The 18,234-nt window shown below is 38.0% G+C and overlaps 1 protein-coding gene across 5 annotated transcripts in view; it reads right to left on the bottom strand.

Annotated features, from left to right (window-relative positions):
* The window catches only part of LOC117295043 (BTB/POZ domain-containing protein KCTD9-like), a 77,273-nt gene that overhangs the window by 34,877 nt on the left and 24,162 nt on the right, over window positions 1-18,234 (bottom strand). For all 5 annotated transcript variants that reach the window (XR_004519620.1, XM_033777614.1, XM_033777613.1 and 2 more), the window contains 2 exons: window positions 15,935-15,978; window positions 14,908-15,025 (listed from right to left, as the gene is read on the bottom strand). Coding sequence is in view for 4 of the 5 variants with exons in the window: in XM_033777614.1 (XP_033633505.1) it covers window positions 14,908-15,025; window positions 15,935-15,978 (162 nt within the window). In the remaining variant the exon portion in view is untranslated. The remainder of the gene's footprint in view (window positions 1-14,907; window positions 15,026-15,934; window positions 15,979-18,234) is intronic.

The raw sequence follows: 18,234 nt of genomic DNA, 5'->3' as shown, positions 1-18,234 counted from the left end.
TCGCGCCAATCGAATGAAAAAAACCAACCCAGAGAGGAAAGCCACTCCGAACCATCTAGCAAGCCCGGTAACCAAGATCGCCAGTCTGCTGACCCGGGTCAGTCAGAACACTCTACCCAGGGGCAGACTGAACATCAAGAAAAAATGAAAACACGACCTGCCAGCCAGTCTTCTAAGACAAAGCAGTCAAATCAAAACCAACCCACCTCACCAACATAGAGCTGAAAATTTCCCAGTTAATTCCATTAGTAAAATCAATTATTTCGATGTCCCTTAAAGTACTTTGGTGAGGGTTTTATTTTGTGAAATCAAATAGAGGCAGGCCAAAGAAAGTAGAGGATGTATGTTAATTTTTCTACTGTCTATTAATGAAGATGTATTGTGTATTCACTTTATTATGTACATGTCTTTCTTGTCGATAGCATCAGTTAATGTTAATGGCTTGAGAAATGAATTTAAACGCAATGTCCTGTTTGAATTCCTGAAGCGTCATAAGTACAGTATTATTTTTGTGCAAGAAACTCATAGTGAAGAAGGTGATGAGTCTATTTGGAGCACTCAGTGGCAAGGGAAAACATTTTTAATCATGGGAACCGTCAATCAAGGGGGTTGCAATTTTTATTTCCGATAAATTAAATCTTGAAATTACTGACATTGATAAAGATAAGGAGGGAAGATGGATAGAAGAAAATATCAAATGGAATAATGAATTACTTTCTATTGCCTCAGTGTATGTTTCAAATGAGTTGTATGCCAGGGCACAATTCTTTGACAGTCTTTGTGACCGTATTGATCTGAATAGTTGTATTATAGGTGGTGATTTTTATTGTAACATAGATAAGAAAACGACAGACCCAAGTAAAATAATCATGCTAAATGTTTTAAATGAAAAAGATATTCTTGATGTTTGGTGAACAGTTCATCCTGATGAACCAGGTTACACTCAGTCACGAAGAAACCTAGCAGAATTGATTATATCCTTTTATATAACACCCAAGCAGATCCTTGCCATTTGATTGGAGTATTGTCCGTCACGTGATAGCAAATAAATGTACCATTGCATGCTGAGTCACTCACCGTGCTTTTTCGTTCCATCCGAAAAGTACCATTGCACGCTGGCAGCATGCAATGGTACTTTTCGGATGGAACGAAAAAGCCGAGTAAAAACATCACTGCGTGCGCGTGCCTTTGGTAACGCAGCAGGTGTTACTGCAAGGCATAAAAATAAGTAAAATTTCTAGCATTCGGCTTCTACAATTAGAAATTGTAGGCCTACGCTTTGTTTGTTTTGAAAGTTGTATCTTTCAATCAAAATGACAAAGATCTACTTGGATGTTATAGTAGACCAGCCAAGGAGTAAAATTTTACTTTGGACGGCATAGTTTGTTAATGGCTGGCATCCATGCTAGATATATTGATCATGGTCCTGGGCAGACGAATAGGCCGGATGCCTCCCTCAAATTTGAATTTTAAGGTCATTCCAGGGTCAAAAGGTCAAAAAAGGTCAAAAACTGTGTTTTCAGTCTTTTTAATCAATAATGATCTTTGTAGCTAGATCTACCCATAAAATGTATTTTCATCATCATGGTGACATCACAAGGCTGTCAAATGAAGAGTTAAACTTTAAATTTGTGCACGAACGTATAGTGAAATGAAACATAAAAGTGCGATTATCTCAAAAACTGTCCATTTGCGCATACCGAAGTTACATGTACTCCAGATCTTTCTTGGAACATTTATTTTGAAAATCAATGGTTCTGGTCAGTCGATAGACATCCCAGGCAGTTTTTAAAATCATAATACTGAACAATTTTTGAAAGTTCGGGCAGGTGCGGGGGTGATCCTGAAACTAGCTTTTGCTAAAATGGGTTTATCGAGTAGTGCCATTGTTTAGTAATGTATAGCGTATAATTAACTACACAACGGAAGGCTATGGATGGTAACAACCAAAGCCAGTCATAAGAACTATTAATCAGGGACATTTCCATTTACTTATATCATGAATGGATACAATTTGGGAATTTAGACACCATATTGGGTCTTCCGTTGCCTAGCAACCGCCCTTTAGAGATATCTTTGAGATTCGTTACACAAATGAAAATAGGCCGCATTGGGAAACTTCCGCCACATTATAAAGTTAAATTGCGCCCAAAAATGTATGGTTGGGCTTGAAATGTCTCTCTGAATTTAAATTGTTTAACTGTTAGTAAAAAAAAGTGAGTTTCACTTGCAAACCATGTAGGTTATTACAAAATAAAAAATGTGACACCTCGGAAAGTGGCTTATAGTGTATCAAATAATATTTGTTTTAAATACCTTTTTGGTGAAGGTTTTTTCTGTAAATCACACAAAAAGTCAAAAGTCAGTGCTTTATATTTTACAAACACTGTCAAATTGTTCGCTTTTGGCAAGGATTTGTTTGACTTTTTCTAACTTGGGAGGTGGCCAAAAAGTAAAGTAAGAGTGAATAAACATAGCCTTAAAGGTCTACAGCTGTGTGTACACAATCGTCTGAATTTGCTAGTCTATTGGCCAGCCGGGTTGCTACAGTCAATTGCGTCACATCCACAAGCATTGTGCACTTAAGGTCCTTTCTGAAACAGCTGCATCTGCCCGTCTTGCACTTTGATTTGCAGCCACAGGAAACTAGTTCTAGACAGGCATCTGGGATAGGGGGTAGTCTTGTCCATACAGCTTCCAAGCATTCAGACACCTTCTTCCAAGCCGCAGTGTCGATAGGCGGGGAGACGTCTATGTGCTCTTTGTCAGCCTGCAACCATATCTTTGCCTGGTAGTTGGCACGTGCTGAGTGAAGTTCCAGTGCATCTCTTGTTGGGGGTAACATTTCCAGACCCTTATTTGCCTTGCCAAAGAGTTGGAGCCTAGAATTGTTGACGTTGGACTGCTCAGGAGTACCATACAGATGACACACAAACTGCTCAATTGACGCAAGTTCTCCATCCTGCCCAATTCCCTTGACGAGTAGCGGTTGTTTTTCAAAGGTTTTCCAGCATGACTTCTTCCCGTGGCCAGTAAATGAGGAGGTTGTATCGCAGCCCGTTAGTGCGTGGAAGCTGAGAAGGTTGTCTCTCACAGGTTGTGAAAGTCACCCGTATATTGCATGTATTGGATAGCACTTCCTCTGTCTTGCAGTTCCGGAGATCATCCACACCTCAGCAGCTTTTGCAGCAACGAAGTGCAGAAGGAGGAGCATGACATCAGTATCTCTGCATACAACAAGAATTCTTCTATATCCTTCAGTGATCGCCTCACATGAATGGAGTATCAGCCTGGTGTCAGCCTCCTCGTGATTTCCTTGAAGTTTTACATTATCTCTCCTGTTAGACCTGGCGTCTGTCATATCAAGGAAACCGCCGCCTGTCACTATCTCGTGCCCTTCTGTAAGATCTTTTTCCAAGATGGCCTGAGACAGGAACTTGGCTAAATCAGCCTTGTTCTCACCCAGGGCAACAAATTGACTCCAAACCTGTGGAAGTGGGACATGAGGTCCATCGATGAGCTTACGAATCGGCCTTCTTTTCCCTGTGCGCTTGGATCGAGTTACTGCCTTGATTGAGCCCTCACCGATGTAACGGTCAAATACCACATCAACTCTTGTTGTATTACCTCCAAGGTATTTCGTCACGGTAGAAATGAATACAGCAGCGTAGTCACCAAATGTTTGGCATCCCTGAGGCTTTCCAAGAGCTTGGATAAGTGCATGACCATCTATCAGCACACAAGTCTTCATGTCTTTTTTTGGAACTTCCGGTGGTGTCTGTAGTCCTGACATTAAGATGTTGATTAGGTCCGCCTTTGGTGTCGAGTTCATCTCACCTCCAGCCTTGGCAAGAGACATCGGGATTGGAGAAAGCTCATGCTGCAGAATATTCTCCATTTCCAATGGTCGGCCCCCAGTGACAGCATTTAGTAATCTTTGGAGCAATTTTCTGTCAGCTTTGATGGTCTTATGTATATTCTGTTTTGTGGAAACGTTTGCCTTGTATAGGTCAGCAAATGTTTTTGAGTGATGTTTCGTCAGTTTGTCATGAAACCCAACAGTTTCTTCAATCAAACGTTGCTTCACGTTAGTAAGAACGCGCTGCTTCCCACGATCTTCAGCCGTTAGAAGACCGTTCATCACATCACTTGAGGCGGCGTCCCTGGTCGCAAGCGATACAAGAGGTATCTCTCTATCATCACTGTCAATATCGCCATCGTCCCCTGCAACCATGGTTGTGTGTTCTTAAAAAACATCATATCTTTTCAGCTGTGTGACAAGCTTCTTCACATCATCAACATCACGTTTTGTGCGGGATGGTAGACTATCAGAACAGGTGAAGACGGCCTCTTCCTCGTCATCTGTTATATTGAAGAGAGATCGTACGTCTTGAGTGATGGTTGATCGCTCTGACCAAGTGATGCAGAATTTGTCTCTTGCTTGATCGTTCCTTGTTATACCAATTATGCCATTTTGCATCTTGCATGTCTTGTTCATCCACTCAGTTGCTTGATCGGCAGGAACTTGGTTGAAGCGCCTTTTGGTCCTCTTGACGACAAAGTTCCCGTTTGTGAACTCAGTATGAACCTCTGGTGCTGTCGTTTCGAGGAGTTTCATATCCGCAAGAAAAACAGGTCCCCATCGGGCATAGTTAGTGTGATCGTAGATGGTAAGCCATGGCAGCATTGCTGAAAATGCTTCTAGATGAAGGGTCCAGTTGCCATCTCTCTGAGCCCTGATAAAGTCCAGCAGAATATCCACCATCGCCATGTACGTAGACCACAGTCTGAAGTTTGGATTGTCAGAGTGATGCATGCTAAACTCCTTCAGGGAGTCTGTAATTGTGTTGCTGCTCATGAAGTTCGAAATTTCGCCAACTGCCTCACAAAGTTCCGTTCTGTGGTTGTCGCCTTCCTCGTCGAACAGCTTAGCCACAGTTTTGGCAAGCTTTTACACAGATATACACATGCAATTGCAAATAATTTTAGCGATGGTAAGTTAAACAGTTTAAATAATGCTTTACAGGTGAGGGACATTTGTTCTAAAAAACTGTGCTTCACATAAACATTTTTGCGTAAAGTTTTACTGATGTATACATTTATGATATAATGGTATTAATAACTAATATTTCACTCTTATTGTACAAAATAAGTAATTTTAATGTTCAGCCTCAGACATACAAATTATTTTGCATTAACTTTATACCCAACAAAATTACAGGTGGAAGTTATGTGGCCCGTTTTCATTTATGAAACGAATCTCCTATATAGGTATGACTAAAGCGTGGTTGCTAGGCAACTGAAGACCCTACATAGTGTCCAGAATTACCAAAATATACTCATTTATGATGTAAGTAAATAAAAATGTTCCGGAATAAATAGTTCTCATGACTGGCTTTGGTTGTTACCATCCAAAGCCTTCCGTTGTGTAGTTCATTATACGCTATACATTACTGAACAATGACACTACTCAATAAACCAATTTTAGCAAAAGCTAGTTTCAGGATACCCCTCGCGCCTGCCCGAACTTTCCAAAATTGTTCAATATTACGATTTTAAAAACTGCCTGGGATGTCTATCGACTGATCAGAACCATTAATTTATAAAATAAAAGTTCCCAAAAAAATCTGGAGTACATGTAACTTTGATATGCGCAAATGGACAGTTTTTGAGATAATCGCACTTTTATGTTTCATTTCGCCATACATTTGTGCACAAAATGAAAGTTTTACTCTTCATTTGACAACCTTGTGATGTTACCATGATAATTAAAATACATTCTATGGATAGATCTATCTACATAGATCATTATTGATTAAAAATCCTGAAAACACAGATTTTGACCTTTTTTGACCTTTTGACCCCAGAATGACCTTAAAATTCAAAACTGAGGGTGGCATCCGGCCTATTCGTCTGCCAAAGGCCATGAACAATATATCTAGCATGGATGCCAGCCATTAACAAACTATGCCGTCCAAATTTTTTCTAGAGCTCTTTTTCGTGTTTGGCTGGTCTACTATTATATAAAACAAATAATGAATGTTTTTCATTCGTGCAATGGTGCGAATATGTTCATTCGTTGAAAGCTGGAATGTTCCATTCAACTCGGCTCCGCCTCGTTGAATAGAACATTCCATCTTTCAACTCATGAACATTATTCGCACCATTGCACTCATAAACATTCATTATGTGTATAACGTCTTCTTATCTCATCAACAATGTTACCGATTTTACTGTTTACACTCACGGGTTATCTGACCACCATGTTCTGAATATGAAAATTAACAACCCTCAAGTCTGTCATGGCAACGGGAGGTGGATTTGTAACAACCGCCTTCTCAGAGAAGATGATTGTATTAATAAGAATTAACATCTTTTGGAAATACTGGAGTTCGCAGAAGATGTATCATCATGATACTCTTCTTGAGTGGTGGGAAATAGGTAAATTCAGGATCAAAGAAATCATCCAAGGTCACGGTAAAGAGAAAAGTCGTAAACAAAATCAAAAACATGATGTGTTGCAGAAACAATATATATCCCTCATTAATGATCCGGAAAAGTAGAAATGTGATGCTACATGTATTACAGATCTTAAATCCCAACTTAAAAACTATGAGCTCGAAGAATGTTAAGAATGAAGGAGAAATACCCTTCAAATTTTTCCTGAGTATGGAAAAACAACAAATCAATAACGGTTAAATCGATAAACTTGTCACTCCTGAAGGACATTATCTGGATGAGCCCAGCTCAATGTTGAAATTAGTCAATTGTTTTTACTCCAATTTGTATACTGCTGAAGATATTCCTGTTTGTGATTTGAATGAGATTGTTTCTAAAATTGAAACTAAAGATATTACGAATGAAGTTTCTGAAGACCTTGACAGCGACCTTTAAAAATATGAGGTTAAATTCGCTTTGTTCCAAATGAAGAAAACAAAAATCTCCCGGTCTTGATGGCCTAACTGTTGAGTTTTATCAGTCATTTTGGTCGGTCATTTCAGAGGACGTCATTGCAGTTTTAAACGATTGTTATAAAACAGGGTATCTGTGTAAATCTATGAATATTGGTCTTATTTGGTTAATTTACAAAATGAGACGATGTAAATTTGATCTCTTGAACTGGAGACCGATAAGCCTTATAAGCGTTGATTACAAACTGTTGGCCAAAGTTCTAACAAACAGGTTAAAAAAAGCCATGCCTTTCATTATATAGGTGACGAACAGACTTGTGATGTTCCGGGAAGAAAAATTCATGACAACCTTACACTTTTACGTGATAGCATTGACTATATTAATTGGAACAATACAGACCTACCAAGTCTCACGCATTAGGCGTGAGACTCACGCATTTGGGCTCTGTCTCACGCTCACACGCACAGCAACCATTTTCTCACGCATTGGGGACAGACCGGGAAAAAATTTTAAATCAAGACAATGCATTGCCAAATTGCGCTCGTGTGTACAAAAAACGCAATCTACAATGTTTGCACAATCTTCAGATTGCACGCAGTTTATCAGAATCATCAACTTGAGCTGCCGTACAAACAGAGCGCAAATTTGCAGATTGTGCACGTTTTAGCTCTCCCAGCAGGTTCAGCTAAAATTTGGCAGAGCGCAAAACACTTATTGCGCACAAGTTTTTCCCGATTTGTTTTAACAGGCAGAAGAAGTGAGCGGAGGATTTTGGACATCATTTTTAGTCAATTTATTTTTATTTTGGAAGGAAATAATCTGACACAATCGTACCTCCACATTAACCATCAACATCTCTTGTGTACCTCATGTGAGTTTTAACTATTCTGAAGAGGTTTTTGATGCATTTTGGAACACTTTTTTGTCCACAATTAAATTTCTGCAATTTTTTTTTATGTTATTAAAAAAAAGGAAAAAAGTTGGGCGGCTTGAAAAAAAGGGGATTCCCCCCAAATTTATTCAATGGGTCAAGCTTTTATATAGTAATCCTGTGAGTTGTGTCATTGTTAATAACTTCATTGGCAGAGACAAGGGTGCCCTTTGTCTCCTTTGTTATATGCAGTATGTGCAGAAGGGTTAGGTACTTTAATCAGAATCAATAATGGGTTGCATGGTATTCAGTGTCCAGGTGGAACTGAATGTGTTAAAGTTATTCAGCATGCCGATGACGCAACAGTTTTTATTTCTAAAGAAAGTGATTTTCAAGTCATTACTGATGTTTTGAGTATGTAAAGGTAGCGGGTCTAAGGTAAACACAAGTAAAACCACAGGTCTGTGGCTTGGTAGCTGGAAGAATAGAATGGACAAGCCATGCGGCTTTAACTGGAACAATGATAAGTTGAAAATTGTGGGTATCCTTTTCGGAAACAATGTAATGCCAGCCGAAAACTGGGACCCTGGGATAAGCAAACTTAAATGTTTAGACAGCAACACCTGACTCTGGCTGGCAAAGCCGTTATTGTGAATGTCATGGTTGGAAGTAGACTGAACTATGTGGGTAGCATTGTTTCTTGTCCAAAAGAGTGTGTTAAGAAAATCGAAAACATTATTTTTAGTTTTTTACTGGTCGGGTAAACCGGACAAAATCAAGCGTGCCACTATCACCGGACCTCGATACATGGGAGGAACGGGTCTTCTGGACGTCAGGGTCAGGTTGCACTGTTAATTGTTATTAATTGTAAATTAATAAGCCTTAATTAAGCTTATGAATATTTAATTAGCAAACCTAGTTAACACCATATCTCAAAAAGTAGACCGCCGATCCTGAAACTTTTTTCAGCTATACACCAGTCAGGTCCTACTAATGTGATATCCGACATAAAATTCTGGACGACGTCACCATGACGTCATGTATTGTACGTTGTGTGTCTGTGCACAAACACAATGGCTCTTGAAGTGTAAACAAACCCATGTTTCGGAAACATGATTTATTCGATTAAAATTAAATTACATGTTGTACACTTCCCAAAACTGTTTTATATTAAGATATATTTTATTGATGGTTGTTTTAAAAGCATCAAATCTTATTGAAACAGTGTAATAAAATTTAAAAACCTGTATTCCCGTGGAATTTTTTCCAAAGATCATAGGTACGGCGTAAAACTTGATTTGAATAGTCAAAATTGTAAAATTGTTAACTTGACAAAGTCCTCATCCCATTTACGACCGATTGTCACATCCCGGAATTGGAATTTAGCAAAAACGAGACATAACCTTCGGTAGTTTTGTTTGATACACACACAGGAGAGGGTCAATCACACGCAATATCCACAAATTCATTTACGAATGAAACTATTTACATTTATTTACAAATCTCCCTATTTACAACACAATAATTATTATTTATACACGAGAGCAATAATAACACAATCTGCTTAGACGTTGTCACCACACGGAGGCTCCACCCGTAGTGTTTGTTTGGGGTGCGTCACGTGGGGTGTCGGCACCAGGCCCGCCGAACACCAAGTCCTTCCCGTCTATAACAACTCTTTCGTTTCGTCCTTCCGGTTTATATACATCTATCTCTCTCTTCCACCATGTGCGGTTCTCCCTTCACGGGTAATATAGTGGGGTTTCTTCTCCCAGATTGGGACCCTGGAAAGTACACATAATAACACCTTATAACCTCTGCAATATTATATACAAAAACTGCTATCGAAAGGCGACATCTTAATGCTTGGAAAACGCTACTCACTTAGTTTCAACCATAAGTCTACGAATGTTTGGTAAACACTAATCGTTTTGACAATATTAACAAAATAAAAGCTCCAAAACTTTGTTTTAAAGGAAATTTCATCGTTAAGCACAAACTCCAAATAACTTGATCTCAATATCTTAATCAAACAAATACTTCCTCAAATTAAATTATTAAACACAACAAAATATGATTACTTACAGGTGGTTCTTTCGATCCTGGCATAAAGTAGTATAGTACGCCAATGAAACTGCTTTTAATGATCAGTTGACACAATATTATTTAGGCTGTACTTGACGCTCTCGGAGCACTCAATTGCTCAATCAATATGATACACAGAATTTAATCTGGAAACAGCTCAGTTCTCAATAACTGGCTCTTCACATTCGAGGCTGGCAAATACAACATCCTCTCCTCTGATCTCCAGTGCCCACTCAATTAATATTTTCTCCAGACGAAAGATTTTTGAAACCCGCAAAAAGGTGTACCCTGTGACTTCAATGTATTGTTACCAAAAGGAGTGCATCATCGAAACAGAAGCACTACTGGCCCCATATAAATTACAGCCAATCACAGACGATTCTATCAACCTTACGTAACTCTCATTCATAAAAATGAAGTCTACGAACTTTACGGGCCCATTGGCCATAAAACCCCAACATCTTGTTACTCTGTAACGCAAACTTAACTTTGTACAAAATAGTAATTTCTCAAACTAATTCACTTTGTGACACCGATGTTATTGCGTTTTTTTGTTCAATATACATAGATTTCTTAAGGTCATCGACTAGCACACGTCTAAACTTGTTCCCAACATTTGACAAGCCTGAGCATGGTGCGTCGTGGACCGGGTTCATTTCAGGCGACGAGCGTGGACGACGAAAATAGACCGCCCGGGATTTGGAACGATTTACGGGTAAAGTCACCTTGTTTGCGCCGGGGACTTTGCCTAAACTAATTCCAGTATTTCGCGTTATTTTCGGAAATAAGACCATGACAAACAAAAACTCTTTGACAGGAATACAAAAGCAGAGATTTTATTATACTGACGTTTCTCTGGTGGTTGAGTGGCTCCGTTTTATAGAGCTGCTTATAATAAACAGGCAAAACATTTTGCTTTACAAAATTGCAGAACTTCAGCAGAATACCTGGATTCACAACTTGAACATGAGGCATGGTTCAGCTGCTTTTTGTAATTTAAAAGCTATATGTAGTTTGGTCCCGGTCCAATGGCTTTTAAAGGAAAGAATCGCAGCGCTTACGTAATCAGGGAATTGTGCTTACGCTAAGCGTATTAAACAGCTTAGCAGGGAATGTGTTCTTGAGCGTCACAATTCGCATCAAAAAATTTGCTACAGTTGACTAATTGTGCTCAACTCCTGCGAAACTTTCACTGCGAAAACAGTGACTTAAAAATTTGATTTGCATTCGCAGGAACCGTGCTTTACTTGTGACAAAAGTAGGCCGGGGCGACTAGTGTGCTTTAGTGTTAAAGTCGCGACTACAAATTATTATTTGAGTCGCGACTACTGTTTTTCTCTACTCCGTTATAATCGTGTCCACACATTGACTACAAAATTTGTCCCGACTACCTGTTTGGTGAACCAGTTGTGTTGCTTACTACTACTCGCAACATAATTAATATTGCCCTTGCGGCACATAGCGGCACAAATCTTGAGAATCCGTATTGTATCTCGACAAGTGTCGTAGTTAAGTTGAGGTGCTACTAGTTGAGTAGTAAATTTCACTAGTCACCCAGGCCTATCATGATGGGAACTTGCTTAATGAAAAAGATCAGTGCTTAGCAGAAGCAGTGAATTCTGTGCTTACGTCAAGCGAAATAGACAGCTTAGCAGGGATTTCTTTTGTTTGTGTGCTTCCAAGCTCGCACATTATATTCCGCGCTTGCACAGTAAGCGGAAAATGGTGATCGTAAGCGCAGACTTTGGTGGTTATGAGAACCATGAAATTTTGCCCTGTAAGTAGGTTTGGTAAGGCCTACACTTCAAACATGTAAAAGTCAGAAAAGATTGTTAGTACATGAGGGGAAATATTGTGAGACTGGTCCAATTTGACTCTGCTTCACTGCGTAAGCAAAGAATTGACACTTCAGAAATGCAGATATTATTTATATTTCACAGCTTAGCAGGGATATTTTTGCGCGGGGAAACTTTGCTTTGAACTTGCACAGATATTTCAGCGCTTGCACAGTAAGTGGAGAATGGTGGTTGTATAATAAATGGGCAGAGTTTGGTTGAAGCAGACAGAGCCATAAAACTGGGCCGTGTTCTATAGGTGAAGTTTGACATTTTATGACAGTTTTGGCCTCTGCGACGTACACATACAAATACAGAGTCAGATACAGACATTACGGTGCAGAAATCGTGCAATTGAAATGTTCCATAAGAGCAGGAGTAGGAAAGGAGTAGGAAAGATGTATCCTACAAATTATTTTGTGTTTTTAAACACGTATAATAATATCAAATGGACGCTTTAGGATGTTTAGCTTAATTCCTATCATAAAAAATATTAAAATTCTTTATTAATTAACCACGTGACCCTCATTTGCATATTTAATTAGGAAATCTTTGCAGCATCATATCTCAAGAACTGTACGGTCGATTTTTCAACTGTTTGTTGTTAAAGACTCCTTGGGGGATGGAGATTAATTAAAAATATTAACTTTGAAAACCGTGACCTCAAGTTGACCCCTACTTCCTGGTCAACCGGAAGTGGGACCATCTCTAAAGTACTATACGAGAGATATTCAACTTTTTTTCAGTTTTAGACTCCTATGCATTAAAAATAAACTATGAAAAACAGTGACCCCAAGTTGACCTCTACTTCCGGGTCAACCGGAAGTGGGACCATCTCAAGAACTACACAACCGATTATCAAACTTTTTTTCAGTTATAGACTCCTTGGGCATTCAAGATTAGTTTGAAACAACTTTGACCCCATGTTGACCTTTACTTCCGGGTCAACCGGAAGTGGGCCCATATCTTAAAAAGTACAAAGCCAATGTTCAAACTTCAGTTATAGACTTTTAGGCAATAAATATTAACTTAAGAAAACGGTGACCCCCATGTTGACCTTTTTCAGTTATAGACTCCTTGGCATTGCAAATTAGTCTTTGGTAGCTGTGAGCCCATGTTGACCTTTACTTACGGGTCAACCGGGAAGTGTGACCTTATATCAAGAGCTACACAACTTTTTTGAAACCTTTTTTCAGTTATAGATTCCTTGGGCAATGAAGCACATAATCCAAGCAAAACAACACGGAACAGCTCCGTGTTTATTCACAAACACTTAATGTTTAGTTATTAAATTAAATTATTCAATAAATAAACTTCATATTGAATTGCTTATTTATCTATTTTCAAAAACTCATGATTGTAACTTACTATTTATATTCTTCTTTTTGTAGAGGCCAGACCCTGCACAAGCCTAGGCTTTCTGTCTGCGACCTCACCATACTGTTATAAAGTTCTTTAATTAGTTTTTCCCTTACATTGTACATGTATACATGGTATGGAAAATAAACCTGAACCTTAACCTGAACCTGCTGGTATTTGTCAGAGTCGATACGCTGATCTTCCTTTAATTAATTCTTAATGATCCTGTTTTAAATTGTAAATGTTTCGCGAGACCCCTCGAGTTTCTTTCATGTCATACGAGTCGACGGTCCTCCTTACTGACTTCATCAAAGCATTTAATGGCATTGACCACGAAATCGCAATATCCAAGTTGGTCAAACTTGACGTCAGTCTGGTAACATAATTCGCAAACTTTTTAACAGATTGCAGACAATGGGTGAAGTACAAAAAGTGTGAAGTCTGTGTGGCAGTCAACAACAGCCGGTGTTCCCCAAGGAACTAAATTGGGACCTATACTTTTTCTGTTGCTCATCAAAGATGCTCTATGTGGTAAAGACACCAACATGATGCTGCCCACTGGTGATGCAGCTAATGCTCTTCACGTTCTCAGACACGTGAACAACCCAACAGTGGTAGAGACTCGCCATGCATCAGCTCATTCAATGTTGCCTGATACTATCTGGTTACCCTATGATTGGTCAGACAGGAACAAATACAACTAAACCTGAACAAGTGCGCAACAATGAACGTTTCCTTTGGGAAAAAAGAGGTCATCATTCAACATAACACCGTTAAATTGCTAGGAACTGAATGCGCATATTGCGTCCATCATTAAACCTTCCAAAAGTCATCAATATGTCTTCATTCTCTCAATTTAGACAACTTTTCCACGAGGCGACCGTCTGACTTACTACATGACGATTGTCAGGCTAGTCCTGGAGTATGCTGACTGTTGTCTGATCTTGAGGTCTAACAAAGGAGCAGTGTATAAGCCATGAGTGGACACAGAAGCGAGCAGGCAGGATTATACTTGATACCAACTATAGTCAATATGAACAAGCGCTCAAGCACTGTCTTGTCAGCTCCCTACCTGGGAGAGCAGGTGCTTTCAATCGTGCCTTTCTTTTGCATAATCCATGCAAAATTCACTAACAAGCCTCCGTCATTTGCTACACCGAAGAAACGTAAGAATTCACCAAACTCGGAGTTCAACAAAGCATACTATACATCGCTGTAGAGCTGAATGGTTTAAAACAGTCAAGTTCCTTATCTCACGCGTATTATTAAAATTTTTATTGTTTTTTTTTTATTATTATTAAATCTACTTAATTGCATTGTTTTGGGTCGTTCACAGCGGTGTGCCCTTATTTTACCTTGTTTTATTTTAAGTGCTCTTGTAAAAATCTTGTTTTCCTTGGGGATCCCCACGTTCATTTTTCTGTTCCACTGCCTATGCATTATTTGTTTGTTTTTATTGTAATTTCTATAATACATTTGAATATTTTTTAACTAATACAAATCATGTAATTCAGCCTACTGGCTGTGAAACAGTTTTTTACTTTAATTAACCATTTCAAATCAAATCAAATCAAAATTACCAATTAGGTGTCCAGTGCCTTTAAGAATACATTTAAGGGGGCCTATGACATTTTAAACTAAAAACTGTAACTGAAAAACAAGACTACATGTCTTATGGCTTACAAGCACACAACACGGCTTCTTTGTTTCATTTTAAATCACACAATTCCTTTAAGGTCAACCTTTTCATGTTAAAGAAATATATTCAACACAACTCTAAAAAGAAGAAAAAATCAAATAAAGACAAAGGAAAAAATGAGCCAAAAAACTTTGCATGTTGATTACCGTGTAGTTGAGAAGTGTCTACCCCCAACGTTGAGTGTCACCCAGTCATTATGAGTTGCTAATGTACTCTGCCCAGTACAAGCCCCAGCAGCTTGAGTGTAACAACTAGCTTTAGGATCTGTTGACAACAAATATAATTGGTAAACAACTAAAACAACTTACAAAGAATATAACAACAATTATTCTAACTTAGAAAAGAAATATGAATTAGAAATATGGTCCTGAAGAGCATTTCTGACTTTAAAAACAAGGATAACTTTGAATTGAACTTGAATTGTTTGTTTAAAAGGGAAGCCAGTGCAGGGACTGAAAGACTGTTGTTTTTATTGGCTTTATCAATTAGCCGTGCAGCATCGTTTGGATGTGTTGGGGGGGGGGGAAGACAACAGGTGACCACCCAACTGTTGTTGTCATGTAAACATTACAAAGTAGTTTTAAATGCAGATGGTTTCAATTTGTCCTACATGTTGAGTGTTTGTCCATCATTCCCCATTCTGTTTGGAAACAAAGTGAATTCAATGGGTTGTTCAGCGCCCAGCGCCCATTTATGGATGGGTGCTATATAATTTGTTCATTATTTTTATTAATATTATTTCATAGAGTTCAGTTACTTTAAATGAATCAACTATGTCATTATAAGCACTACTGCATTCTTCTCAGTCAACAGTAAAAACTCCCAGCTAACATTAAAAGTTGCATAATAAATAATAACTTGGCCAAGAACTTGTTTCATTGTATATTGTTTAATATTTATTTCAACAAAACCTCAAAAAATGCATCATATTTACAATAAAAGGTACATAAACACGTATTTAAGGAAACAGGATAACCCTTACACTCATGGACGACCCTAAGACCATCTTGACAAAAGGATTGTCAGAACAATCCGAGCAGTGTCTTATAGTGTTTCCAAAGAAAGGTTCAACCACAGGATGCCAGTCGTATTTTCTTCTTTATCAAATTCAAATGTCAATATGCAATTTGTAAGCCATTTTGACAAATCACAATAACTTTACAATGATCTTACCAATAAATGGTTCTCCTTGAGAAATGTACAGAATCTCATCATCTCTAAATCAAAACAAATAAAGTGATTTTCATATTAGCACTATTAAATAAATGGATATTAAAACACAGCTTTCTCCAGAAGATGATCAGAGCATACTGATGGAAACAACACAGTCAGGCACAACACAGTCAGGTTGTGCTGTAGTTCCGTAGATATGTTGTAAAGATACCATACAAGCCAGGTACTCGGGTATAGGTCAGGTATCCCTAGATACCATACAAGCCAGGTACTCGGGTATAGGTCAGGTATCCCTAGATACCATACAAGCCAGGTACTCGGGTATAGGTCAGGTATCCCTAGATACCATACAAGCCAGGTACTCGGGTATAGGTCAGGTATAAACATTAACTTAAATAACATTGTGGGAAACGACTCCCTCTGAAGTAACGTTGTTTTTGAGAAAGAGGTAATTTCTCACTCAAATATTAAAAGACTATTCCGAGGCGCAGAACAACATTTGGTAATTACTCAACACAAATATCAACTTAAATAACAATGTGGGAAACGACTCCCTCTGAAGTAACGTTGTTTTTGAGAAAGAAGTAATTTCTCACTCAAATATTAAAAGACTATTCCGAGGCGCAGAACAATTATGGCTTGAAATAATCTTTCCATTTTAAAGAAATTATCTTTCCATTTTAAAGAAAAATTGATTTTGAAGGATTTCGTTTACAATTATTTACCCCATGGTTTGCATGTTTTGCATGTTTTTCTAGCTAGAAGTCTTTTACTCCTATCTGAAAGCACACAAATTCATCCAACACAGGTGTTTTTTCTTACTTCATTTTCTTTCTTTGATGTCCAATTGAGCCCCAATTTTCACAGGCTTGTTATTTTATTCTTATGACGGGAAACATCAAGTGAGAACACTGGTCTTTGACATTTACCGAACGTGTCTAGTGCCTTTAAACAATATAGACTACAACGTGTTTCAGTTTGATTTCAGTACCATTGTGATACCATCTACGATAAACAGTATTTGATTTGGGGAAATATAAGTTTAAGAGTGCTTTGACCCTAGAGTCGATTCCATTGAGGCATTTTTGTCATGTAACCAAATTCATAGGAATTTCACATTAACATTATGGCATTGTAACATGTGTTTTCTTTTCAGTTTTCCCTGTTGATAATACGCCATTAAGACTACATGATAGTGTTTTTCTCCATTGGACAATGAATGTATTCAATTGAGTTGTAATGTGTTGTGTAATAATTCTTTATTTTCTCTCGTAGAAATTAATCTTGGGTCACAGGGATGAGAGCCAAAATACTTCATACTTTTTGTTTCCATACAGTATTTTTGTATACATTGGGTTACATGTAGTTATGGTATATATTTTGTGATCAAACTGAAAAACTTCAAAATGTTGCATGATTTTTGCACTTAAGCATTTTTAACTGCTGACAAAAATGCACCTTTAATCAGTGCCTTCACATAAATAACTTAATGTTTGGATCTAGTTATCCCTATACATGGCCAAGTAATGTTAAATGATATTTTTCAGTAACATCGATTTACAAATACAGCTAAGTTTTTAATAAAAAATGTTGTGTTTTTATTCATTGTTGTTTGTAATTTGTTGATAAGACCCCTTTAATCTAAAAACGGCTCAGTATCCCTGATTTTTTGAATCAGCACCCCAAGTGAAGTAAGTCGGATGGGTAACAAATTTTTACTACAATGTAATGTAGAGCCCTTTTTTGAAATTTGGTCTAGACTATTTTCAGAACCACCCCAAATTTTTTAGAGATTATCGAAACCTTTTTATATCACCTCTATCCAAGTACCTTCAGGCAGGTGTTCCCAATAGCACTTACAGACAAGAAGAGATACAATGAATGTACATGTAATTTTTGCAAACAACAAATTGCCCGACATGTTGATCCTAGCTGAGTCTTTGTTGAACGGTAAAAGAAAACAAAACGCACATAAACAAATAAACTGCACTGGTGTAGCAGAAGCAGTCAAATGGAAATAAACAAATAGAGAGAGCAGAAAAAATGAGGAAAGGAAAGGGTAAATGTAGATTGTTTAAAAATCACAAGAGATTGGAAATACATGTACTGGTACGACAGACAAAATCAAAGTTGGGAAGAAAGAGAAATTATTTAATTTGTAAATGAAGCAGACTAAAAGGGGGGACATTTATGTGGAAAAGGGACAGACAAGACAGTTGTTTTAAAATCATTCTTCTCGGATATTCAGACCAATGGGGTTGAATAGACAAGAAGTGTGCTGTTAACTTTCATACTGTCGT

The sequence above is a fragment of the Asterias rubens genome, chromosome 9, assembly GCF_902459465.1.
Source record: "Asterias rubens chromosome 9, eAstRub1.3, whole genome shotgun sequence".
NCBI lineage: Eukaryota > Metazoa > Echinodermata > Asteroidea > Forcipulatida > Asteriidae > Asterias > Asterias rubens.
This window is presented reverse-complemented; position numbering and strand designations above follow the sequence as displayed.